A 27,373-nucleotide genomic window follows, 5' to 3' on the forward strand; every position below is an offset into this window, starting at 1 on the left:
CTCAGGAGGCAGGTCAGGTGATCTGGTATTCCCATCTCTTGAAGAATTTTCCATAGTTTGTTGTGTTCCACCCAGTGAAAGGATATGGCATAGTCAATAAAGCAGAAGTAGATGTTTTTCTGGAATTCTCTTGCTTTTTCTATGAACCAGTGAATGTTGGCAATTTGATCTCTGGTTCCTCTGCCTTTTCTAAAACCAGCTTGAACATCTGGAAGTTCACGGTTCATGTACTGTTGTAGCCTGCCTTGAAGAATTTTGAACATTACTTTGCTAGCATGTGAGATGAGTGCAATTGTGTGTTAGTGTGAACATTCTTTGGCATTGCCTTTCTTTGGGATTGGAATGAAAACTGCCCTTTTCCAGTCCTGTGGCCACTGCTGAGTTTTCCAAATTTGCTGGCATATTGAGTGCAGCACTTTCACAGCATCATCTTTCAGGATTTGAAATAGCTCAACTGGAATTCCATCACCTCCACTAGCTTTGTTCGTAGTGATGCTTCCTAAGGCCCACTTGACTTCACATTCCAGGATGTCTGGCTCTAGTCCGGTGATCACACCATCGTGATTATCTGGGTCATGAAGCTCTTTTTTTGTACAGTACTGTGTATTCTTGCCACCTCTTCTTAATATCTTCTGCTTCTGTTAGGTCCATACCATTTCTGTCCTTTATTGAGCCCATCTTTGCATGAAATGTTCCCCTGGTATCTCTAATTTTCTTTAAGAGATCTCTAATCTTTACCATTCTCTTGTTTTCTTCTATTTCTTTGCATCACCAGATATTCAGTACAGAAGTCGGATTGATTATGTTTTATGCAGCCAAAGATGGAGAAGCTCTATACATTCAGCAAAAACAAGACCGAGAACTGACTGTGGCTTAGATTTTGATGTGGAATTCCCTAATTTTTAAGTATTGGGAAATCAAAACACTCTGGGAGTAGAGTTGGGGGGAAAATACTAATTGTGAGGTCAAAACAATACAATTCTGACCACTAAAGTCAGCCTTGTGGATTGCCAGTTTGTGATGTCTTGGTCTAGAGTGGTGGGATGGACGAGGCAGCTAGCCTGGGAAAAGGAGCCAGTAACAGGTTTAGAAAGAATGACCAGAGAGATAGAAAAAGCATGCAAAGGTATAGGGTGTCTGATGCTGAGTAAAGAGGGTATTTCAAAGAGGAGGGAATTATTAGTAGTATGAGATGCTGCAGACAAGGAATGAAAACTGTCTATCACGTTTAGCAATTGGGTCACTGCCTTGGGCAAAAATGTTTCAGTGGGGTTGGGAGGCAGGATTGCAATGCATTCAAGAGGAAATTTAAATGGCGACACAGGTAGTGTGCAGCTCTTTGATAAAAGTTGGGTAGAAAGAGAAGTTATAGGATATGAGTCCTTAATTTGGGACTTATGGATCCTCCTCTGTCGGTATTATATGCACACTGTGTACGTGTGTACATTTTCTTCTGGACAGAAGTCTTAAAGGTTTCCTCAGCTTTGCAAAAGAGTTTATAACTCCAGAGAACCACTTGTGTCAGGAGGCCTGTAGCTGAGAGATTTGGGTGTATTTATGAGCTTGTAGGAAAGGAGCCAGTAAAGCATGAGAGACTAGAGAGTAGGAATAGGGTGTTGGAGAACTGTTGCCCCTCTGGTGGTAAAAGGAGATGGGATCTGGAGTATTAGGTAGAAGGACTAATTTAGATAAAGAATGGGTATAGATGCATATATATTTATAGGTAAATGGCAGAAAACTGAAGTAGCTCAGTTCACAATGTTTATTTTTTCTGTTATATAGTATATTTTTATTATACAACATATTGTAATATAATACAATATACAACATATATATTAATATATAACATATTTATAGTATATGTTTATTGTTTCTGTTATATAGGTCTACCAAAAGATGAGTGAAGAGAGGTGGAATATGATGTTTGAGGAAGGTGGAAAAGGTTTAAAATACCCATAGTGAAGAGTGAGAAAGAGGCAAATCTAGGGAAAGTCTTTTGGATTGCATTGAGGGGTTCTGTGTGTGATTGGAGACCATTACTAGTAAAACCAAATGGAAAATGTGTCCACATTTTCCCCATCTTGCAGCCTAAGGAGAGAGCAGAAAAAGCATGAAAATGGATTGAGCTGTGATAGGGGTCTTGCCAGGCAGGTGCATTTAGGAGAATAGGAGGAATAAAAGAGATGAGAGTATTCCTTGAGATCAAACATTGTATCGAAAGTAATGAGTTCAAGGAATTGGAAATCTCATAGAAGTGGAAGAACAGGGGGAGAACTGGAGTAAATGAGAAAACTGTAGAGACAGAAGTCAGAGTGCATTTATGAGATTAGGACTGGGGTTCTTTCCCTAGTTTGTTTTTGTTTTTGTTCTTTAATCAGAATTGCCAGTCGTGTTTAAAAAACACAGATGCCCAGGTCTCATTCTGGATCAACAGATTCAGAATCTCTAGGGAGTTGGACCAAGGCATCTTCATTTAAAAAGTTCTACATGATTTAAAGACAAATTTTTTAAAGTTTACATATAGTAAAATTTACTTTTTTTGGTGTACAGTTCTGAGTTTTGACAAATGCATAGAGTAGATAGGAGGAGCAGGTGTGATGAGGAAGGTACATTTGTTTTTGAACATCTGATTTCTTATTACATTGAAGATGTAGCCCATGGAGTTAAGATTATTGCACTGAATTAACATTTTTTGATCACTTTTTTAAGTCTAGATCAGGGATGGCATACTTTTTCAAAGAGCCAGGTAGTAAATACTTTAGGCATTGTGTATGCTTAGTTGCTCAGTCATGTTTGATTCTTTGAGACCTTTTGGACTGTAACTTGCCAGGTTCCTCTGTCTGTGGGATTCTGCAGGCAAGAATACTGGAGTAGGTTACTCCAGGGGATTTTTCTGACCCAGAGATTGAACCCGTGGCTACTGTGTCTCCTGCCTTGCAGGTGGATATTTTACCCACTGAGCTGTTGGAGAAGCCCTTAGGCATTGTGGGCCACTTACGGCCTCTGTTGCCTGGTTTGTGTGTGTGTATGTGTTCCCAACTATTAAAAATATGTAAAAATACATTCTTTGCACTGTACAAAATAGGCAAAGGGCCATAATGTATTGACCCCTGGTAGACAATCAGTACAACAGTAAATCAAGCTCTGATTTGTAGTATTTGCTGATTCTAGAAGTATAGATACTCCTGGGGCTGATTTCGAGCTACCAATGTTATATGCTGAATGCAGAGTTTGAAAGAGATGTGCAGTAGCACAAAGTATTTCTGCTGTATAAATAAAGTAGATGTAAATTAAACTTTGAATGCATAGTTGATAAAATATAGTAGCTGAAGCTGAAGCTCCAACACTTTGGCCGCCTGATGCAAATAGCTGACTCATTGGAAAAGACACTGATGCTGGCAAAGATTGAAGGCAGAAGGAGAAAGAGAGTGACAGAGGATGAGATGGTTGTATGGCATCATCAATGCAATGGACGTGAACTTGAGCAAACTCTGGGAGATGCTGAGGGACTGGGAAACCTGCTATGCTGCAGTCCATGGAGTTGCAAAGAGTCTGACATGACTGAGCAACTGAACAACAACAAATGCCATACACACGTTTTCCCTTTCCCCGTTTTCCAGTGTAGTTATATCACAATTATCATTGTTTCTCAAATTATCTTTTAGTGTTTACACTATTATGACTGTGTAAGTAGTGTTCAAGTTGTCTGTATGTTATGATTATATTTTGTTTATTATATGTTTTTGGAATTAATTATTGCCTTAATTTTTAAACATTTGCTGGATTCTTTTTATGCGCTTATGACAGTGTTATTCTCATATTCCATGACAGAACTATAAAACTCATCACAGGGGGGTTAAACATGAGATAGTCTATTATTTTAATTTTTTCCTTCAACACACCTCCTTAGTCCCCCATTGTTCTCTTGCTAGAATCCCAGTTATTGTTTCCAGCTATCATCCTGATACTCTTGTTGTCCTAGTGATTACTTTTGCTTCTCTCCTGTGTTGGTGTCCACTTTCCTGAATCCTACACCATTTTCTTCTAGGTTTATTTCTTCATTTTGCTAGAGGACATTGTAAAGGAGCTTCTTAAGAAAGGTACTAAGAGAAGTTTCCTGAGACTTTGTATGTCTGAAAATGACAATTCTACCCTCATGTGTAATTGATAATTTGGCAGGATATATAATTCTTGGTTGAAAAACCATTTTCCCTTAGAACTTGAAGGTTTTCCCTCCAGTACTGTTAATTTGCAATATTGCTGTTGAGGAATCCAAAGACATTTCAGGCCTTAGTTCTTTGTGATCAGCCTTCCCCCGCTACCCCAACCCCACCCTGCTATGATAGATTTTAAGATCTTCTCTTTATTGCTTAAGTGAAATTCCACCGAGATGTACCTTGATATGGATCTTTTTCATTCATTTTTTGGCATTCTTGGCACTTTCCCTTTGGAAATGTATGTCCTTCATTTCTAAGAATTTTTTTCCCCTTATTTTAAATGTTTCTGTTTTTTGGAACCTCTTTTAATTCGGTTTTGGGTCTTAGTTTATTCTCTAATTCTCTTGCCTTTTCTCCTATTTTTCATTACTTTCTCTTTCTGTTCTGCTTCTAACTTTATTTGCTAGCTTGTCCATTAAAGTTTTTTTTTAAAAACTGTTTTATAATTGTAGTATATCAGGGCTCTTGTTCTTTAATGTTACTTTGTATAGATCTTGTTTGTATTTCATAGATGCAGTATTTCCTTTTGTATTTCTGATATACTTTTTTGGTCTGTAGAAATCTTCTTCTTGAATTTTTGGTTTATGCTTAAGTTCCTTTTGTTTATTTATTTATTTATTTATTTATGGTCTTCTTTAATGTTGGTGAGTTTCCTTATATGTCTCATGGTTTTTTATTTTTATTTTTTGAAAACCCTGAGGTAAATATGCACAATGTAAAATGTATTATTTTAACAGTTTCTAAGCGTCCAGGTCTGTGGCATTAAGTTCTTTGACACTGTTGTGCAGCCATCACTGCCATCCATCTCCAGCGCTGTCTCATCTTACCTGACTGAAATTCTGTACCCATTGAACACTGACTCCCCAGTCCCCCTCCCTATCAGCGTAGGCAAGCACTATTCTGCTTTCTGTCTCCATGAATATGACAGGCACCACATATAGGAGGAATCATACAATGTTTGTGCTTTTGTGACTGGCTTATTTCTTCAAGGTTCTTCATATCTCCATGAAGACGTGTCTTCAAGATTTGTCCTTGTGTAGCATGTTAGATTTTTAAAGACTTTGCTCTCTCTCTCTCTTTTTTTTTTTTTTCCGATTGTTCTATGCGGCATGTGGGATCTTAGTTCCTCTACCAGGGATTGAACTTGTGCAGTGGAAGTGTCGAGTCTTAATCACTGGTCCGCCAGGGAAGTCCCTAAAGGGTTTGTTCTTATTTAGGAATAAGATACGGAATAGCTGTATTGAAGCTCCATGTAAGTAGGAAGGACTTAGTAACTGGAGGCCTTCACTGAAAGGTGTTAAGATGATGAATATCTTTTTTTAAAGAGCATCTTATTTTACTTATTTATTTTAAAAATTTTATTTTATCTATATTTGTTTTTGGTTGCACTGGATCTTGCTGCATGGCGGCTATTCTCTAGTTGTGGTGAGAATAGTTGTGGCTATTGTCTTATTGTGGTGGCTTCTCTTGTTCTGGAGCATGAGGCTTTAGCATGGGCTTCACAGCTGAGATCTTTTCAGTTTCTCCAGAGAAAAATCTCCCTAACTCGTATCTTGGGGTAGAAGCTTAGTGGCTTATTGTTTAGAGAACTGAGATGGGGAAGGGGTTTGGGAAATCTACCTACTTAGTAGACTTTTCTTTAACTTTGCTGTTTTCAGTAAAGGATTTGTCTCTTGACCCAGTTGGACTTGGTGTTCCCTGAGTCCAGAGCCTCTATAACTGTTTCTGTGACCTGATGAGTGACAGGTAGCCTTGGTGTAGGGGGAGGGAGAGGTAGTTGTCTGATTGCATGGGGACTGGGAGGAGAACTGGGGATCTAGCTGAGTGTGTGTACACTTTCAGTCAGTTCTCCTATTTTTGGCCCCTTCCCTCAATTCTCCCTTTAGAGATACAGTGTGCCTCCAAGTCCTGGTCTTTACAGAGTACAGTGGTGTGATTCCTTTTTTACTGGATTTTCTCTCTTCAGGCTTAGGTTTCAGTTTTTTGCAATCACCAAGTCAAATTCATTTGGTTGCTCTTCGTGTGTTATAAGTTTTGTTGCTATCATCTGATGTTGTTTCCTCTGATTGCTTTTGGTATTGAATGCTTCAGATCAGATCAGTCGCTCAGTTGTGTCCGACTCTTTGCGACCCCATGAATCGCAGCACGCCAGGCCTCCCTGTCCATCATCAACTCCCAGAGTTCACTCAGATTCACGTCCATCGAGTCAGTGATGCCATCCAAGCCATCTCATCCTCTGTCGTCCCCTTCTCCTCCTGCCCCCAATCCCTCCCAGCATCAGGGTCTTTTCCAATGAGTCAACTCTTCGCATGAGGTGGCCAAAGTACTGGAGTTTCAGCTTTAGCATCATTCCTTCCAAAGAAATCCCAGGGCTGATCTCCTTCAGAATGGACTGGTTGGATCTCCTTGCATTCCAAGGGACTCTCAAGAGTCTTCTCCAACACCACAGTTCAAAAGCATCAATTCTTCGGTGCTCAGCCTTCTTCACAGTCCAACTCTCACATCCATACATGACCACAGGAAAAACCATAGCCTTGACTAGACGAACCTTTGTTGGCAAAGTAATGTCTCTGCTTTTGAACATGCTATCTAGGTTGGTCATAACTTTCCTTCCAAGGAGTAAGCGTCTTTTAATTTCATGGCTGCAGTCACCATCTGCAGTGATTTTGGAGTCCCCCAAAATAAAGTCTGACACTGTTTCCACTGTTTCCCCATCTATTTCCCATGAAGTGGTGGGACCAGATGCCATGATCTTCGTTTTCTGAATGTTGACTTTAAGCCAACTTTTTCACTCTCCACTTTCACTTTCATCAAGAGGCTTTTGAGTTCCTCTTCACTTTCTGCCATAAGGGTGGTGTCATCTGCATATCTGAGGTTATTGATATTTCTCCCGGCAATCTTGATTCCATCTTGTGTTTCTTCCAGTCCAGCGTTTCTTATGATGTACTCTGCATATAAGTTAAATAAACAGTGTGACAATATACAGCCTTGACAAACTCCTTTTCCTATTTGGAACCAGTCTGTTGTTCCATGTCCAGTTCTAACTTGCTTCTTGACCTGCATACAAATTTCTCAAGAGGCAGATCAGGTGGTCTGGTATTCCTATCTCTTGAAGAATTTTCCACAGTTTATTGTGATCCACACAGTCAAAGGCTTTGGCATAGTCAAGAAAGCAGAAATAGATGTTTTTCTGGAACTCTCTTGCTTTTTCTGTGATCCAGCAGATGTTGGCAATTTGATCTCTGGTTCCTCTGCCTTTTCTAAAACCAGCTTGAACATCAGGAAGTTCACGGTTCACATATTGCTGAAGCCTGGCTTGGAGAATTTTGAGCATTACTTTACTAGCATGTGAGATGAGTGCAATTGTGCGGTAGTTTGAGCATTCTTTGGCATTGCCTTTCTTTGGGACTGGAATGAAAACTGCCCTTTTCCAGTCCTGTGGCCACTGCTGAGTTTTCCAAATTTGCTGGCATATTGAGTGCAGCACTTTCACAGCATCATCTTTCAGGATTTGGAATAGCTCAACTGGAATTCCATCACCTCCACTAGCTTTGATCATAGTGATGCTTTCTAAGGCCCACTTGACTTCACATTCCAGGATGTCTGGCTCTTGGTCAGTGATCACACCATTGTGATTATCTGGGTTGTGAAGATCTTTTTTGTACAGTTCTTCTGTGTATTCTTGCCATCTCTTCTTAATATCTTCTGCTTCTGTTAGGTCCATACCATTTCTGTCCTTTATTGAGCTCATCTTTGCATGAAATGTTCCTTTGGTATCTCTGATTTTCTTGAAGAGATCCCTAGTCTTTCCCATTCTGTTGTTTTCCTCTATTTCTTTGTGTTGATCGCTGAAGAAGGTTTTCTTATCTCTTCTTGCTATTCTTTGGAACTCTGCATTCAGATGCTTATATCTTTCCTTTTCTCCTTTGCTTTTCGCTTCTCTTCTTTTCACAGCTATTTGTAAGGCCTCCCCAGACAGCCATTTTGCTTTTTTGCATTTCTTTTCTATGGGAATGGTCTTGATCCCTGTCTCCTGTACAATGTCACGAACCTCATTCCATAGTTCATCAGGCACTCTATCAGATCTAGGCCCTTAAATCTATTTCTCACTTTCACTGTATAATCATAAGGGATTTGATTTAGGTCATACCTGAATGGTCTAGTGGTTTTTCCTACTTTCTTCAATTTAAGTCTGAATTTGGCAATAAGGAGTTCCACGTCTGAGCCACAGTCAGCTCCTGGTCTTGTTTTTGCTGACTGTATAGAGCTTCTCCATCTTTGGCTGCAAAGAATATAATCAGTCTGATTTCGGTGTTGACCATCTGGTGATGTCCATGTATAGAGTCTTCTCTTGTGTTGTTGGAAGAGGGTGTTTGCTATGACCAGTGCATTTTCTTGGCAAAACTCTCTTAGTCTTTGCCGTTCATTCTGTATTCCAAGGCCAAATTTGCCTGTTACTTCAGGTGTTTCTTGACTTCCTACTTTTGCATTCCAGTCCCCTATAATGAAAAGGACATCTTTTTTGGGTGTTAGTTCTGAAAGGTCTTGTAGGTCTTCATAGAACCATTCAACTTCAGCTTCTTCAGCGTTACTAATTGGGGCATAGACTTGGATTACTGTGATATTGAATGGTTTGCCTTGGAAATGAACAGAGGTCATTCTGTCGTTTTTGAGATTGCATCCAAGTACTGCATTTTGGACTCTTTTGTTGACCATTATGGCCACTCCATTTCTTCTGAGGGATTCCTGCCCGCAGTAGTAGATATAATGGTCATCTGAGTTAAATTCACCCATTCCAGTCCATTTCAGTTCGCTGATTCCTAGAATGTCGACATTCACTCTTGCCATCTCTTGTTTGACCACTTCCAATTTGCCTTGATTCATGGACCTGACAAACCAGGTTCCTATGCAATATTGCTCTTTATAGCATTGGACCTTGCTTCTATCACCACTCACATCCACAGCTGGGTATTGTTTTTGCTTTGGCTCCATCCCTTCATTCTTTCTGGAGTTATTTCTCCACTGATCTCCAGTAGCATATTGGGCACCTACTGACCTGGGGAGTTCCTCTTTCAGTATCCTATCATTTTGCCTCTTCATACTGCTCATGGGGTTCTCAAGGCAAGAATACTGAAGTGGTTTGCCATTCCCTTCTCCAGTGGACCACATTCTGTCAAATCTCTCCACCATGACCCGCCCGTCTTGGGTTGCCCCACGGGCATGGCTTAGTTTCATTGAGTTAGACAAGGCTGTGGTCCTAGTGTGATTAGATTGACTAGCTTTCTGTGAGTATGGTTTCAGTGTGTTTGCCCTCTGATGCCCTCTTGCAACACCTACCGTCTTACTTGGGTTTCTCGTACCTTGGGCGTGGGGTATCTCTTCACAGCTGCTCCAGCAAAGCACAGCCATTGCTGCTTACACCTTTAAAATATGAATTTTATTGCCAATTTGGAATAATTAATAGAGGGACTGAAGAATCACATGTATTTAATCTACTGTGTTTTAGCTACTGTTCTATACTTGCCTAATTTTTTTTTTTTTTTAGCTCCATAAAAACTTTTCAAAGAGAATCTGTAAGCTCCTTATTACTGAAAAGCTTAGACTAGCAGCATTGGCATTACCTGGGAACTTGCTAGAAATGCAGAATTCCAGGCCCCAACCCATACCTAGCAATCAGTGTTCTATATTTTACAGCATCCCTGGGTGATTTATAAGCACATTAAAGTGTGAAAGGTACTGTTCTGATTCACTGTGCCTGCTACAGTGCTTGACACATGTTAGGTGTCTTCTGTTGGATAATCAGAAATTTAGAAAAGACGCTGTAGTTAGAAATACTGTTTTGGGGTCAGTATATAGGTATTATTTATAGAAGCTATGGGAGTAGATGAGAGTACAGATTAAAAGAAGGTCAAGGAAATGTCAGTTGTATGGATGAAGGAAGAGAGGGCTTTCTGGGAAAACTGAGCGCTAAAGAACAGAGGCCTTGAGTATACAAGATGTAGGAAAATGAGCAACCTTCCACGAGAATGGGCTGCCAGGTTAGAAGTGTCTTTAGGGAGAGCAAAACTTCAGAGATGGCTAAGAAGTGGGAAAAAACACTTCCTGGGAAGACATTCAAGTTACAGAATAGTTTATTTAATTAGAATATGGGGGGAATAATCTAGGAGGTTGCTCCAGAGGACATAATGGAATGATCAGCAGTGAGAAGATGGTGTAGTGATGAATTATCTTGAAGTTTATACTTTGGGATTACAAAGTCCATAAGTATAAAGACTGTGTCTATCTAGTTCATTGCCATATTTCTAGCTCTTAGAACATAGGAGGTATTCAATAAATAGTTGTTATATACATATGGATTGATGATAGGTTGTAAAAATAGGCCAGCATTTCATTCCTTCTTATTGTGTTCTTTTAGCAACTTTATGTAGAAACAGCTCTGTAATTGTTTCATTCTACTTATATTTCTGCAGATGAGAAAAAATACAAGGAGGCTGTGGGCAGCCGCCTGTAATAGATGTGACATGGCCATTATCTGTTTGTTGGTAGTGGAGCTATCACAGAACTGTCGTTATCCATAAATAGCAGCTTCCCTGTGCTGCTGGTCAACTCAGTTCTGTATAGAGCTCCCCCAGGGAAGGAATACAGACAGCAGCAAGTCTTCGTGGTTCCTTTCCGTGATTTGGTTCTTGTTGGGCCAAACTGGTTTCTGTTGGGCCGTGCTGGTCATGGCATTCAGTTCAGTGAGGACTTGGTTTGACAAGCCCAGTGTTTGAACTTTTCCCAGGAGAGAATCAGTTGTTCTTTTTGCTGGGTTTCAGTTGCTCTTACTGTGTTTTCATTGCACCTTACTTTTACTTTTATTACAGTATTCGCCTTGTTCTGCTGAGAATTATGGTCATGTGTTTCTAAGTGTCATTCCCTCTAGATTTCTTTTAAGTGTCTTGTCTTTGTACCTTGCATAGTAATAGCACAGTGCTTTTGTATAGCACAAGTTTAAACTATTAATCCTTATAAGTAGAAGAATTTTAAATTCTGTAAAATTATATTTCCAACTGTAGCTACTTTTATATGCCACATCCCTTTCGAAGAAGATAGGTATAAATAAGTAGCTACTTAGAAAAAAAGAATGGATTATAGCAAGCTCTCCCCATCTAGTCATTTTAGAAGTCTGATATTTGTTTTTTTAAATAACAGCTTTTTTGAAATGTGATTCACATACCATTCAGTTCATCCACTTAAAAAGTATACAATTCAGTAGTGTTTAGTGTATTCACAGAGTTGTGCAGCCACCACCGCAAGCAATTGGAACATTTTCATTGCCCTCAAAGAAACCTGCATACACAGCTGTCATTCCCTTTCCCCCTTTAGTCCAACCCTACACAACCATATACTTTGTTGCTGTAGATTTTCATGTTCTGGACAATGGAATTATCCAATATATGGCTTGCATGATTGCTTTTTGTTTCATTTAGCCTAATGTTTTCATGGTTCATCCATGTTACCACATGTTTTTATTCCTTCTTACTGCCTAATAATATTTACTTATATGTATGTATATTCACACATACATACACACTACATTTTATATATTCATTTACCTTTGATGGATATTTGGGTTGTTTCCAGTTTTTGGCTACTGTAAGTAATACAGCTTTGAACATTTGTATCCAGTTTTTTGTATGGTTTTATGTTTTCTTTCTTTTAAAATATGTGGCTAGGATCCAAATTGCTGGGTTATGTGGTGACTCTTCATTTAACCTTTTCAAGACCTGCTAGACTGTTTTCCAGCCAGTTGATTCATTTTACATTTCCATCAGCAGTGTATTGAGAGTTCCAGTTTCTCTGCATCCTCACCAACATTTGTTGTTATCTGTTTCTTTGATTATAATCATCCAAGTAGGTATGAGGTGGTATTTCATTGGTTTCATTTTCATTTCCCTGATGGCTAATACTGTTGAATATCTTTTCATGTGCTTGTGGGCCATTTGTGTATCTTCTTTGGATACATGTCTGTTCAGATGCTTTCTTTGCCCATGTTTAATTTTAGTCATTTTTTGTTATTAAGTTGCAAGGGTTCTTTATGTGTTCTAGATACAATTTTTATCAGATATATCATTTATGAAGATTTTCTCCCATTTTGTGGGTTGTCTTTTCACTTTCTTGATGGTGTCCTTTGAAGCACAGAATTTTAAATTTTGATGAAATTCAGTTTTCTACTTTTTCTTGTTTGTGCTTTTGATGTCATACCTAAGAAACTGTGGTCTAATCCAACGTCATGAAGACAAGCTTATTTTCTTCTAAAAGTTTAATAGTTTTGGCTGTTAACATTTAGGTCTTTGATCCATTTTGAGTTAATTTTTGAATACGTACAGTATGAGAAAGGGGACCAACTACATTCTTATATTCGTGTTGTTCCCTTTTTCCCACAATATTATCTTTAACTTTTTGTTAATTAAAAAAGTTTTTCAGCAATCTAAAACTTACAGAAAAGTTGAATGTACAATAGAAATAACTTGCTTTCTAGAACCATTTAGAGTAGGTTGAGGACATGATAGTCCACGATGTCCATGTTTGTATTTCCCACAAATAAGAACTTTCTCCAACATAACCACAATCAGATCAGAGATCAGATCAGTCACTCAGTCATGTCCGACTCTTTGCGACCCCATGAATCGCAGCACGCCAGGCTTCCCTGTCCATCACCAACTCCCGGAGTTCACCCAGACTCATGTCCATTGAGTCAGTGATGCCATCCAGCCATCTCATCCTCCGTGTCCCCTTCTCCTCTTGCCCCCAATCCCTCCCAGCATCAGAGTCTTTTCCAATGAGTCAGCTCTTCACATGAGGTGGCCAAAGTACTGGAGTTTCAGCTTTAGCATCATTCCTTCCAAAGAAATCCCAGGGCTGATCTCCTTTAGAATGGACTGGTTGGATCTCCTTGCAGTCTAGGGGACTCTCACAGCTATCAAAATCAGAAAATGAACAATGATGCATTATTACCGTCTCATCCTCAGATTCCATTCAGGTTTTTCCATTGTCCCAGTAATGTCCTTTATAACAAAAAGATCCAGTCCAGACTCACATGTTGTATTTAATTGGCATGATTCTCTAGATTTTCCCTAATCTAGAACAGTCCCTCAGTCTTTCTTGAGTTTCACGACCTTGATGTTTTTGAAGATTCCAAGCCAGTTCTTTTGTAGAATGTTTTTCTAGCGTGGTTGGTTCGTCTGATGTTTACTTATGACTGGATTCAGTTTATGTATATTTGTCGTGTCCTTGGTGCATCCTGTTGGTGGCCTGTGATCTCATCGTTACTGTTGGTAGCTACCTTGATTGCTTGAATAAGGTTTGTTTCCCAAGTTTCTCCACTATTGTATTAACCTTTTTACTTTGCTGATTAATAAGCATTTGTGGGAAGGCCTTCAAGATTATATAAAGCTTCTGCGTTAATCTTTCTATTTTTTCATTTATTTGTTTACATCTGTGTGGACACATGGATTCCTGTTTTGTTTACTGGTTTATATTCCCTTACTATTGTTATTTGTATTGATGCTCTGATCATTCCAGATTGGGTAGTAGGAGCCCCTTCAAGCTGGTTACTTTGTTGTTTTGTCATGGCCCCTCATTCTTTGAATATTTGGTTACTTTTTGTCACAACATGATGTTCCAGGTTCATTTGGTATTTGGTTTACCCCACCCCAACCATTTGTCCACAAGTGGAGATATACAGCCTTGATGTACTTCTTCCCCAATTTGGAACCAGTCAGTTGTTCCATGTCCAGTTTTAACTGTTGCTTCTTGACCTTCATACAGATTTCTCAAAAGGCAGGTCAGGTGGTCTGGTATTCCCATCTCTTGAGGAATTTTCAACAGTTTGTTGTGATCCACACAGTCAAAGGCTTTGGCATAGTCAATAAAGCAAAAGTAGATGTTTTTCTGGAACTCTCTTGCTTTTTCAATGATCCAGTGCATGTTGGCAATTTGATCTCTGGTTCCTCTGTCTTTTCTAGTTGAACATCTGGAAGTTCACGGTTCACACACTGTTGATTTATTTATTTTTATTTTAAAGATATAGGTATAAACACACACTTGAATAGCTTGCTAAATAACTGCTTCCCCCTACTCCTTTTCCTGTTGACCAAGCGGCTGAGCCCTCAGCTACTTAGGCTCTGGTGCCTAGCCAGTGTTTTTAAATAAAACACTTAAAAATGAAGTACAGAGAAGACTGTGGAAAGTAGTGAGAAAGAGCATACCGTGAAAAACAAAAGCCATAGGATGTGATGTTCAAATTTAGAGACAAAATGGTTCATGATGATTATTGGTAAATAATAAAATAGGGGACAGATTGGCCAGGACTGAAGAAACAAGAGGGCCAGGGAGCCCCATTGTGCCTGACAAAAGTGGGCATCCTCCAGATGGAGAGTCTTAATTACATCTGTTACAGTGAACATCTTCACAAGGCTCTTCAAGGCCAGGTGCATGGCTTCCTTTTGTCTGTATCCCCACTATTTTAACACTTTCTTGCATATGGTAGATTTTTAATACATATATTTGGGAACCAGGAAACTGAGCTGAGTCGGCTCACTACTTTCAAAGCCATTTTGGGTGATGTCTATTCATGCAGTTCATTCACTCCTCTACCTAAGGCAAGGGTGATAGACTTCATCTCACTCTGATGGACTGATAATGAATACCTGGAAGCATTAATGATACAGATTTTGAGGGGACTCCCTTGGCAGTCCAGTCGTTAAGATTCCATGTTTCCACTGCAGGGAGCATGGGTTCGATTGATGGCACGGAAGAAAGGAGTGCCACTCATTCACAGTGCCACCTTGAAAGAAGGGTGGCACAGATGTTCTCTACCCCCCACCCTGTCCTAGAGGAAAGGCATCCAACAAAAAGTTAGTATTTTATAAGAAGGAAAAAAACACAGATAGCTTGAATATTTCATTTTTTCAGGCAATTATTGGTAGAGTTCTAAAAGGATTCTTTCATTGGCAAATGTTTAACATTTAACATAAAATAATCCTTATTTTGATTTATAATTATCTGGAACCTTAATGTACATTGGTTAATGAACTGTATTTGAGGAAATTAGAAAGCAAATAATAATTTACATTACAAAATAATAATGTTAATTTCTCTTCTAGCTCTTCCACCAAAGCCACCTAAGCCAATGACTTCAGCCATTACAAATGGAATAAAGGACAGTTCTGTTTCTCTTCAGGATGCAGAATGGTACTGGGGGGATATTTCAAGGTAATTAGACTAAGTATTATAGTTGAATGGAGTTTAAAAAATAATTCTTGAGATTAGTAGTTAAAAAAAATATTTTTAATGCCCCACAAGTTGTCATTTAAAGATTACCATTTAAAAACCTGTGTAGGAGAACCTTTTAAATTTTCTAAATAGTTTTCTTCCCACACACAAAAAAAGACAAGATAATCTTTAAATTGTAGGTATGGTTATTACTTTTAATACTGTATTGAGGATAGGGTTCTGAATAAGTGAAACTTACACATTTAGGATAGATGTATGTGTTTTGGGATAAAATATTTATGCTTAATTTTCCTTATGTTTCTGTTTCTAAGGTAATGGTTCCTCAATGTTTTCACACATAAAAATCAATGGAGTAGGGTTCAGGAATCTGCATGTATAACCTCCCAGTTGATTTTTATGTCTCTTCACCTCCTTTTGAGAAACAGGACTCTAGGACAGATTTGCTTTTTGGGTAAAATGTGGTTTTGGAAAACTCTGAATGTAGAGAGGAAAAAAAGATACATCTGTATTTTATAGATAAATACATATATATATTTTAAATTCAAATATTGTATTTTCTTGTTTTTAAAAAGTTAAATCTACTTTTGCCAAATCAGATTTCAAGTTGCTTCTGTATTCCTCAATATGCTTGTCCTCTTTCTCTTGTCTGTACTTTCCCATTACCAAAGGAGCACTCATTTATTTTTTTTCCATATCATTTTAACCATCTAAAGATGTACAGCTCAGTGGCATAAAGTACATTCACATTATTGTTCATCCATCACTACCCTCCGTCTCTGAAAGTGTCATCTTCCCAAAGTGAAGCTCTGTACTCATTAAGCACTAACTCACTTTTCCTTCTGTTTTCCCCAGCACCTGCCTCCTCTTTCTGTGAATTTGACTTTTCTAGGTACCTCATATAAGTGGAATCATGTAACATTTGTTCTTTGTGTTTGACGTGTTTCGCTGAGCACAATGTCTTCAAGGTTAATCCATGTTGTAGCATGTGTCAGAATTTCCTTTTTAAGGCTGAATAATATTCCATTATATATACCTACCACATTTTAATTTATTCATTCTTATGGACATTTGGCTTTGATGAATACTTGGGTTATTTCTAGCTTTTGGCTATTGTGAATAATGCTGCTATGAACATTGGTGTATAAATGTTCAAGATTCTGCTTTTAGTTCTTTGGGCATATACCCAGAAGTGGAATTTCTGGGTCGTACAGTAATTCTGTATTTAATTTTTTGAAAAAGACTTAATATATTTGATATTAAACATAAAATTTAAATTTTAGCAATGTACAAAAAAAGGATCTACTATATTTACATACTACTTAATTTATATTTTAAGACCATGCGGTTCTGTGACTCAGGGTTCTTTTATGTCCTGCCATTTTCTTTGAGTCTTCTTGTGTTGTTCCTTAAAGTCCTAAACCATCTCTGCAGAAGAAATTTGTTGTCAGTATAAATTCAAATTGGAGAATATTATTGAAAGATTGTGAACTGAGTAAATTATCCCCACTCTGATCTGACCCAGCTGCCACTGTTGCTTAAACTTAATCTTTCTAAACAGCTGCTGTTTTTTTCTGACACTCTACATGTTCATACCTGCCTAAGGAAGCCCTAAAGGCTTAATGGAAACAGGTATTCCCTACAGACAGTTGAAACCTGGAAGAGTTTAAAAATCAAATACTCATCCTGGGATTGCAAAACACCAAAAATCAAAACAAAAGCATATCTAGGGGAGGAACTAAATGCCCTCTGACAGCCCCCATGATTCTATAATCTTAGACCCCACCTCCCAATTCGTCTTAGTGATAATATGTGAAGAAAACAACCAACACTTACATTAAAAAAATTTTTTTTTCCTATAATTCCTTTCTTCAGGGAGGAGGTAAATGACAAATTGCGGGACATGCCAGATGGTACCTTCTTGGTCAGAGATGCCTCAACCAAAATGCAGGGAGATTACACTTTGACCTTGCGGTGAGTATTTTTCAGCCTTTTGTCTAGTGTTCGACTAGCATGATGTATTTCTGGTATACAAAGATTCCTATATTTTATTTAAATCTTTATATACAAATTTTTTCATATTTTTATTTAATTTAGATACATAATTTTAGTTGTTTGGCTAACTATCTTTTTCCTACACATTTAAATATTTAAATTAATACTAAAAAGGCAACAATTTTTATTTTTATATAGCAGTAAAACAAAAAGCCTTGAAATCCCTAAATATGATGAAGTAAGATGTATACTGTTGACTTTATGAGTGAAGTAGAATCATGGGCACAGCCTAAAGTTATTAATGATATGCTGGGAATCCACCCCTCCAATAACTCTATCGTTTTCCTTAATCTAGACTTCAGAGAGTAAAACTCAACATAAATAAGACAATTTTAATGCCATCCGTGTGGGCATATTAGAATCTCATAAGGTGGATGTATCAGTCTATATTTACAAAGATGGGATGTATAACTAAATAGATTAGGGAAACTGTATTAGATATTTCTACATTTAGTTTTAACTGTTAACATAGCCTAAGGACAATAAAAGAATCTGCCTGCCAATGCAGGAGATGTGGATTTGATCCCTAGGCTGGGAAAATCCCCTGGAGAAGGAAATAGCAACCCACTCCAGTATTCTTGCCTGGGAAATCCCATGGACAGAGGAGGCTGGCAGGCTACAGTCCATGGGGTCACAAAAGAGTTGGAAATCACTTAGTGACTAAACAACAACAAGGACAATAAGGTCTTGCATTCTGTTTTGTTTTTTAAAAAGGGACTGTCTAAAGAATAATGGCAACAATAACAACTTCCTTGTACATTTTACATGCAGTATCTATATCAAAACAATCTTATGAGGAAGGTATCATTAATACCATTAATATTTCCATTTTATAGATGAAGCAACTGAAGCTTAACTTGGTTAAGAAACTTGTCCTAAAGACACTTAGCTTGTAAGTGTCAGAGGACAGGTTCAAACTCAGACTTATTTGTCTCTTTGCCGCCTTTCCAGCCTAGCATCTTTAGGAAAAATAATCCCATATTTTATCCTAGAAATTTGGGATTACTATATATCAGCTTCTGGTAAAGACATTAAGAAGTTAATGAAGCTAGGACTTAAGCTGTGCTGAGGAATAATCCATGTTCTGCAGTGATTCATTCAACATAATTTTTTCCCATTCCAGTCAGGCTTCTGTCTCTACTGCTGTTCACGGACTGCTAGACCAATGGCCACTTCTCTCTTCTTACCTTTCTGACCTCTTAGCAGCATTAGTCATGGACATGTCTTCTTAGAAACAGTTTATTGTCTTGGCTGTTCTGACATCACACTCGCCTAATGTTCTTCCTAACTCATTTGAGATTATTCCAGGGCTCAGAACTGGGCTTCATTCTCTTCTCCCAAGAGTGAGTATTCATTCTCCCAAGGTGAGCTTATCCTGTCCCATGGCTTTAATGTACATCTTCATAATGATGATTCATAAACCTTATCTTCTAGCTCTGACCTTCTGAATTCCAGATGCATATATCCAGTTGCCACTCAGATAACTAGAGCACATACTAATTTTAATATAGTCAAAGCAGAATTCTTGATTTCTAATGCAGCTCCCCCTACCCAAACTGTTTCTCTTCTAGTGTTCCCTTTTTTTTCAGAAACAGAACCACCATCTCCATTTCTACCACTGCTTTGTGCTACTCAAGTCACAAAATCTTTTTTTTCCTCACATCCAATCTGTCATTAAACAACCCCTGCCAACTCTACCTCCAAATCTATATCCATAATCTCTTCACACTTGTCTACCATCCAAATCTAAGCCACCATTTTCTGGCTTGATATTTCATAGTTACCTCCTAACAGGTTTGAATATGCAGAAAGTTGGAGAGGAGGTTGCAGGATTAGGTAGCAACAGAAACAAAGATATGGAGGTGAGAAACTGTAGAGTTCTGTTCTGTGAGATGCAATTCCATTTGGCTAGAGAGTAACATTTGAAGAGGGAAAAGTAGCAGGGGTCAGAAAGTTGGAAAGGGTCATGTTGAAGAAGGCCTTGAATTCTAAACTTAGGAATTTGTGTTTAATATTGTATGGAGGCAGGGGGAACCATTTCATTTTTCAATGGGGATGTTTTACAGTTAGACTGTGTTTGAATAGAAAAAATAAAAAAGGATAGAGACTAGTAAGGAGTTAGATGGCTGTTATGAATTGAGAGGGAATGATGTTCTAGAATTAGGTTTATTCTTTAATCATTTAATATTATTAAGTGCCCACAGTGTTCCAGGAAAAGAAAATACTGGACAAGCCAAAAATGGTTCCTTGTCTATAGTGTTTATATTTGGGGGTTGGTAATAGTCAGGGAGAGGGAGACAAAAGAAACATAAAAAAAAAAAAATGAAATAGTTCCCTGGTGGACCAGTGGTTAGGACTCTACGCGTTCACTGTGGGGTTGGGAAATAAGATCCTGCAAGCCATGTGACACAGCCCAAAAAGAAAAGACATACCAAATCACTTTGTTGTACACCTGAAACTAACACAATATTATAAATCGGCTATAGTTCAATTTAAAAAAAAAATGAAAAGAAATAATTTCACAGTAGATGAAGGGCTATGTAGGGAATACATAAGGTTATATGATAACAGAATATGAGGAAAAGAATTTCACAAAGTTTTGAGGAGAGCCTCTCTGAGGATATGACCTCTGAAAACTGAAGTATTAGAAAGTGTTCCAAGGAGAGGGAACAGAAAATGCAAAGACACTGATTTTGAAAAGATCTGGTGAATCCAATAAATGCAGACACCGATGTTCCTGCTTTCAGTGTGAATCAGAGTAGTAGGAGATGAAGTTGAAAGTAGGAAAGAGCCAGATGCAAAGAGCCTAATAAGCCATGGTAAGGAATTTGAACTTTATTTCTAAGTGCAAAAAAAAAAAATTAATTAAGGGTTTTAAGCAGGGCAATGACATGATCAAAAGATTGAATATGCTATTACCTAGGATTGTGGCTCTAGGAAAGGAGTTGAGAATCAAAGTAAGAGGCAATGTTGAGCTGAGAGCTAAAGGGATTTGATAATAGAAAAGGTATGAGGTTATGGAGGAGTTAAAAGTGACTGTGGTTTGAGCCTGCTGGGCTTAGAATGAATGTGCCATTTATAGAAATAGGAGAGTCAGGAGCAGTTGATTTTTAGCTGCTTCAGAACTTCCAGGTAAAAATATATCTAGAGTACAGCTAGAAATTTAGGTTTAATGCTTAGGGGAGAATATAGGGCCAGAAAAAGATTCAGGTACATATCTACATAGAATAATTGGAATTTTAAGGAAAGAGTTTATATAGGAAAAAAAGGGTGGAGGACTGAAGGCAAATTTTTTTTAGGGAATAAACTGTGTAGCAGCAGGATGGAGGCAGAGAAAGAGAAATTAAGAGGTTGAAAGAAAAGAGTAATGTCACAGAAGCCATAGAAGTATGAAATATTAAGAAGGAAGTGGGAGTAGAGGAAAGAAAGTGAGTGTGGAAATTTCAGTCACTGCAAAGAATCTGAGCCTGGGATAGAGGGGGAGAGCAGAGTCCAAATTTGGTAAAAAGTCACTGGTGACCCTCAAATGAGAGAAAAGAGTGTGAGATCAGACTGCAGACAATAGGTGAGAAGAAGGAGAGCTTTTTCAATTCAGTTACCATTTAAAAAAAAAATCAGCAAATGATATTTATAGTAGAAAATCTGGATAGTTAACAAATCTTTAGGAATCTGATATATGCCGGCATTGGACCAGGTGCTAGGATGTAAGGAGGAGTAGCAATGTTCTTCTGTTAAGAAGGTTACAGCATGGGAGAGACATAATTAAAAACCCACTATTCCTCAGTTCCTTCATGTCTTTACTTCCTTCTCTCTTTAAAGTTAACAGTCTAATATTAAAATAACCTTGTTGAGTATCCTTTCTCCAGACTTGTGCCTCTCTCCCTTATAGTAGTCGTCTAAATATTGATATATTCCAACACTTGTTAAATTCAACTCTCCATCTGTTTTTTGCCTATACCCGGGCAGCTGAATGTGGAGAAAAATACATCATGCAGACTGTTGTGTAGTCACTAAGATCTGTCCAACTCTTTATGAGTGTGTGTGTGCTCAGTCATGTCCAACTCTTTGCGACCCTATGGACTGCAGCCCACCAGGCTCCTCTGTCCATGAAATTTTCCAGGCAAGAATACTGGAGTGGGTTGCCATTTCCTACTCCAGGGGTCCAACTCTTTACCACCCTATGAACTGCAGCATGCCAGTCTCATCTGTCCTCCACTATCTCCCAGAGTTTGCGAAAATTCATATTCATTGAGTTGGTGATGTTGTCTAACCATCTCATCCTCTACTGCCCCCTTCTCCTTTTGTCTTCAGTCTTTCCCAGCATCAGGGTCTTTTCCAATGAGTTGGGTTGTGACTGCCAATCTTAAGTGGGCATTTAGTACTGCCCAGCTGAATTTACATTTTCACAGTCCATTTGCTCTCTTACTTTTCGTAGATGATAATTTTCACATGTTCTTTTTTTCTCTTCAGATCAACAACCTACATCCCTCCCTTTTAACTAAAAAAGTTGCTTCCTGTTTCTCTGAGGGTATGGAAGCAGTTAGAAGAGATCTAATTCCATCATGCTCCTGTTGTTACAGCCATCAACATGAATGTGAATACTCTGCCTTTCTCCTGTTCCAGTGATGACTGTTCATTTCCTTGTCCAGGATCCCGTTGTGGATGAGATCCCATCCCATCCCATCCCTCTAACCTACTCAAGGAATCACCCTAGGAATTATCTTGTTCTTTCTTTTGGATCAACAGTTTTTGTCTCTACTGAGCCATTCCATAAGTATATAAACATGCTTTACAGTCTTTCACTTAAGAATAATAAAAAAAGAAAATTCCTTTGACTCTTTCTTTTCAGCTGTTTCCCTATTTCTCTGCTTCCATTTACAGCAGTGTTCCTCAAGACAGTTGTCTGTAGGCATTTCTTCTTCCTCTTCTTTCATTCTCTTTGATCCATTCCAATCGGTCTTCCATCCTTACCATTCTACTGAAACCATTTTGTCAAGACCCCTTAGTGATCTCTGCTTTGCCAAACCCCAAGATCATTTACCCAGTTGATCATATCCTCTTTGACAAAATGCTTTTTTAAAAAACAGGTTTTTTAAGATACTGTTTACTTCAGTAATTGCTCAGCAATTCTCCTTTTACTTCATTAATTGCTCTATCTTGGTTTCCTTTCTCATCTCCCTGACCACTAAACATTGGTGTACCCCGGGACTTAGACCTCAGACCTTTTCTCTTATTCAACTATGTTCATCTTCAAATAACATCTATAGGCTGACAACTCCTGATTTTATACATCTGGCCCAGAACTTGCTCCTGAACTTTAGATTCCTTACGTAGGCTGCAGGATCCTCTGCTCTTGGATGTTCACTGGGCATTTCAAACGTTAACAAATCTAAAGTTAAAATGCTTTTTTCCTCTTTAAACATGTTCCTTTTCTATGTATCCTTCTTTCTGATAAATGACAATTCCATTCTGACTGCTTAAGATAAAAACCATGAGATCATCTTTACTTTTGTCCCTTTTCATGCCCATATCTAGGCCACAGCGCATCCTGTCAACTCTCTCTTCAGCATGTATTCAGAATCCCACCATTTCTCAGTATCTCCACAGCTACTACCCTTGTCCAAGGCACCATCATGTCTTGCCTAGATTATTTTACAAGTCTCCCAGCTGACCTTTCTACTTCTACCCCTGCCCACTTTGAATGGTCTTATCAACTTAGTAGCTAGAAGGAGCCTTATAAAACACAAAATAGATGATATCATTCTGCTCAGACTTTCTTGTGTTCCCCATCTTAGTCAGCAAAAGCAAAAGCCATTACAGTGATCTACAGGCTATTATATGATCCAGGTTCCTTTTACTCTGTCTCCTACTACTCTCCTTTTTGCTTTTTTTAGCTCCAGCATTGCTGACCTCATTGCTGTTCCTGGAACATGCCCAGCTTGCTTCTACCTCAGGCGCTTTGTACTTGCTATTCCCTGTCTGGAAAACTTCTCCCCCAGATATCTGCTGTGCCAGATTGCTCACATCATTTAGGACTCTGCTAAATGTCGCCTGAACAGAGTGGTTTTCCTTGTGCAGCATATATGAAGTAGCCATTTCTCCACCCCCAGAATAATCTCTACTTTGCTCTGCTTTTTTTTTCCCTAAAGGACCTATTACCAGTTGATATATCTAGTTGTTTATTTTTATGTTCTATCTTAATGAAAAATTCTTTATCTTCTTTATAAAAATGGGGATATGTTCCACCTGCTCCTAAACTGGAAGTTCTGTGAGAGCATGGACTGTATCTGGCCTGTTTATCACTGTGTCCACTGTGCCTCATACAGTCTGGACATATAATAGATGTGCAAAAAGTTTTTTTGAATGAATAAGTACCTTCTAGTTTTCCTCTAGCAGAAAGAGCAGCTTGCATTACCCATACCCTCTATGGGTATATGCATGGGAATACACACCTATAGAAACTGCTTATGATTAGGTGGTCCTTCTAATGTAATCTTTTATAGGATAGTTCTTCATCCATCTAAACTGACCATCTAAGCATTAAATTTAAATCGTCCATGGAGTCAAACCTATTGTGGTTGACCTTTTACAAATCCCAGTGCTTCATTTATCATGTGTAATGGCATGGCATAAAGAGATAAAGAAGCATATTTCCCCCCCATTAAGTCTGTATGCTGCTATAAGAACAGTTGAGTGAGAATTGTGCAGTATTTTGCTATGATATAATGAATCAGTCTGCTCTGCTTTTAGATTATACCTTAGGGGACTTGCAAAACATGGCCATTTTAAAGCTTTGGTTATAAATTATCTTTTAAGGGACCATTGGATATGTCTCAGTAAACAAAAGTGGTCTAAACTATTCAAGCATCTAATATAAATGGTTCTTCAAAAGCTATACTTTGTAAAACAGTTGAATGACAGTTGAATTATTTACATATTGTGATGCCTAAATAAATAGTCTTTCCAAGTATTATAAGTGAATCGAAAAGACAAAGTAATGTAGGGTGCTGGATTAATTACTCAGTTATAAATCATTCAAGGAGCTTGATTATGTTTGTGCATTAACAATAAAACCATGAGTGTTGTGTTGGTGTATGTGTGACAAATGGTTGTCACCCTCTTCATATAGAGATTGCTTCTGTGTCCCTCCAGAGACACACAACCACATATCTTTAGATCCTGAAGAGATTGTCTCTGTTCTTTTTGATACAAAATTTACATTAAAAAAATTTGTTCAGAAAATAAACAAAAGATACACTTTACTTTTGTTTTAGTTTCTTTTTAGTGATTATTTTTGTTAAATTTGTTGATACTGAAAGTTGTGTATGTTGACCTTTAGTAACCAAGATACTTTACAGACAGAAGAAATAATTGTAAAAATAATATGTATACTTCTACACATATAGTATATGCCTTTTCACCCATTCCAGTCTTGTTAACATAATAAAACTTGTTTATCATGTGACACCAAGCTTTCATATCTCCAAGTGAAAGAGTACTTCAACAGAATTTTTTGGGAAAAAAAAATCTACAGTTATGTCTTGTTGTTCACAGGAAGGGAGGCAATAATAAGCTAATAAAGATTTATCATCGAGATGGTAAATATGGCTTTTCTGATCCTCTGACATTTAATTCTGTGGTGGAGCTCATTAGCCACTATCATCATGAATCTCTTGCCCAGTACAATCCCAAACTTGATGTGAAACTGATGTACCCAGTGTCCAGATACCAACAGGTAGGTATGATTACATAAGTTTGGGATTTTTTTTTGGGGGGCTGTGCTCTGTGGCATGTGGGATCTTATTTCCCTGACCATGAATCAAACCCATACTCCTGCAGTGGAAGTGCAAAGTCAACTACTGGAGCACCAGGGAAGTCCTGTGGTTACACAGGCTCTTAATAGCTAATCAGCAAGTCATTATTTAACAACATCATTTGATTCTAACTTACCAGGTTTATTAGGGAAAAAAAAGAAGAAATGCTAGATGCTTAAATTTTCCTACTTAAGATTTAAGATATGTTTAGAACTTATTTTGTGACTACTATTCCTTAATATCTTGTTGCATGTGTTTGTTAACTTTATGATACAGGATGCTTGGGGCTGGTGCACTGGGATAACCCAGAGGGAGGGTATGGGGAGGGAGGTGGGAGGGTGGTTCAGGATGGGGAACATGAGTACACCTGTGGCGGATTCATGTCGATGTACAGCAAAACCAATACAATATTGTAAAGTAATTAGCCTCCAATTAAATAAATTTATATTAAAAAAATAAAAAAATGTTGGCTTCCTATTTATATTTTATTTAAAAAATTTTAAGTATTACCTATTTTGATGTGATCTTAAGAGGTTGATCTTAGTGTTAACAAAAGGATTTAGTGGTTTCCCATACTTGATACTAATACAGTAGCTTAAGCTTACAGCAGAAACACAATTTAAAAATAAATAGTTGTGGAAAAACCCATGTTTTAGAAATATTGGCATTCCTCATTTCTTTTGTTTACCTATATAGGATCAGTTGGTAAAAGAAGATAATATTGATGCTGTCGGTAAAAAACTGCAGGAGTATCACTCTCAGTATCAGGAAAAGAGTAAAGAATATGACAGACTATATGAAGAATATACCAGAACATCCCAGGTTAGTATATTTTTGTTGTTTAGGCCAGTAAGTAGGTGGTAAGGCTTACAGTTATCTTGGATTTTCTATAATATTATTTTCCATAATTCACTTGACAGTCTTTATCTGCCTTGATATCTTTTTTAAACTAAAAAAAATTTATTGAAGTATAGTTGATTTACACATATAAATTCTTATGTATATAAAGATTTTTATGTATGAATTCTTTTTCAGGTTCTTTTCCATTATAGGTTATTTAAAGATATTGACTCTAGTTCCTTGTGTTATACAGTGAGGCCTTGTTTTAGGCTTCCCTGGTGGCTCAGAAGGTAAAGCCTCTGCCTGTAATGTGGGAGACCTGGGTTTGACCCCTGGGTTGGGAAGATCCCCTGGAGAAGGAAATGGCAACCCACTCCAGTACTCTTGCTTGGAAAATCCCAGGGACAGAGGAGCCACGGTAGACTACAGCCCATGGGGTCGCAAAGAATCGGACATGACTGAGCGACTTCACTTTCACTTTGTTATTTAAGCTATCTTAGTATCTCTTTTAAAAAATTAAACCAAATTAAATTAATTTATTTATTTATTGACTGTGCTGGGTCTTTATTGCTGCACTTGGGCTTTCTCTAACTGTGGTGAGCAGGACCATCTCTTGTTGCAGAGTACAGGCTCTAGGTGCGTGGGCTTAGCAGTTGTGGCTCACAGGCTTAGTTGCCCTGCGCCATGTGGAATCTTTCCAGACCAGGGATCAAATCTGTGTCCCCTGCACTGTCAGGTGGACTGCCAACCACTGGACCACCAGGGAAGTCCAGTACCAACTTAGTATTGAAAAAGTTTTCAGTAGTGTTTAAACACTGTGTATGCTCCTGTACATTTTTATTCCTTCCCCCGTATATTGTTATCACTACTGATTACATTTTTATACATTGTCTGTCCATTAGCATAGATTTATAATTATAGTTTTATACATTTGTCCTTTAAAACATATAGAACATGGACAGAGGAGCCTGCAGGCTGTAGTCATAGGATTGCAAAGAGTCAGACATGACTGAAGCTACTTGGCATGCACGCAACCAAAAGTACAAAACTACTGGCTTTTATATTTGCTTATGCAGTTGCTTTTACCAGTGTTCTTTCTTTATTCATGTAGCTTTGAATTACTGTCTAGTGTCCTTTCATTTCATCCCAAAGGAGTCTCTTGAGCATTTT

At 38.1% G+C, this 27,373-nt stretch overlaps 1 protein-coding gene across 5 annotated transcripts in view; it reads left to right on the plus strand.

Annotated features, from left to right (window-relative positions):
• The window catches only part of LOC102395384 (phosphatidylinositol 3-kinase regulatory subunit gamma), a 103,965-nt gene that overhangs the window by 47,912 nt on the left and 28,680 nt on the right, over nt 1-27,373 (plus strand). For 3 of the 5 annotated variants that reach the window (XM_044945071.2, XM_044945072.2, XM_044945070.2), the window contains 5 exons: nt 14,990-15,118; nt 15,368-15,476; nt 17,370-17,468; nt 25,104-25,284; nt 26,060-26,185. In XM_044945071.2, coding sequence (XP_044801006.2) covers nt 14,990-15,118; nt 15,368-15,476; nt 17,370-17,468; nt 25,104-25,284; nt 26,060-26,185 — 644 coding nt within the window. The remainder of the gene's footprint in view (nt 1-14,989; nt 15,119-15,367; nt 15,477-17,369; nt 17,469-25,103; nt 25,285-26,059; nt 26,186-27,373) is intronic. The other 2 variants (XM_044945073.2, XM_025288820.3) reach the window with 1 other exon arrangement.

The sequence above is a fragment of the Bubalus bubalis genome, chromosome 6 (assembly GCF_019923935.1).
Source record: "Bubalus bubalis isolate 160015118507 breed Murrah chromosome 6, NDDB_SH_1, whole genome shotgun sequence".
Classification (NCBI taxonomy): domain Eukaryota; kingdom Metazoa; phylum Chordata; class Mammalia; order Artiodactyla; family Bovidae; genus Bubalus; species Bubalus bubalis.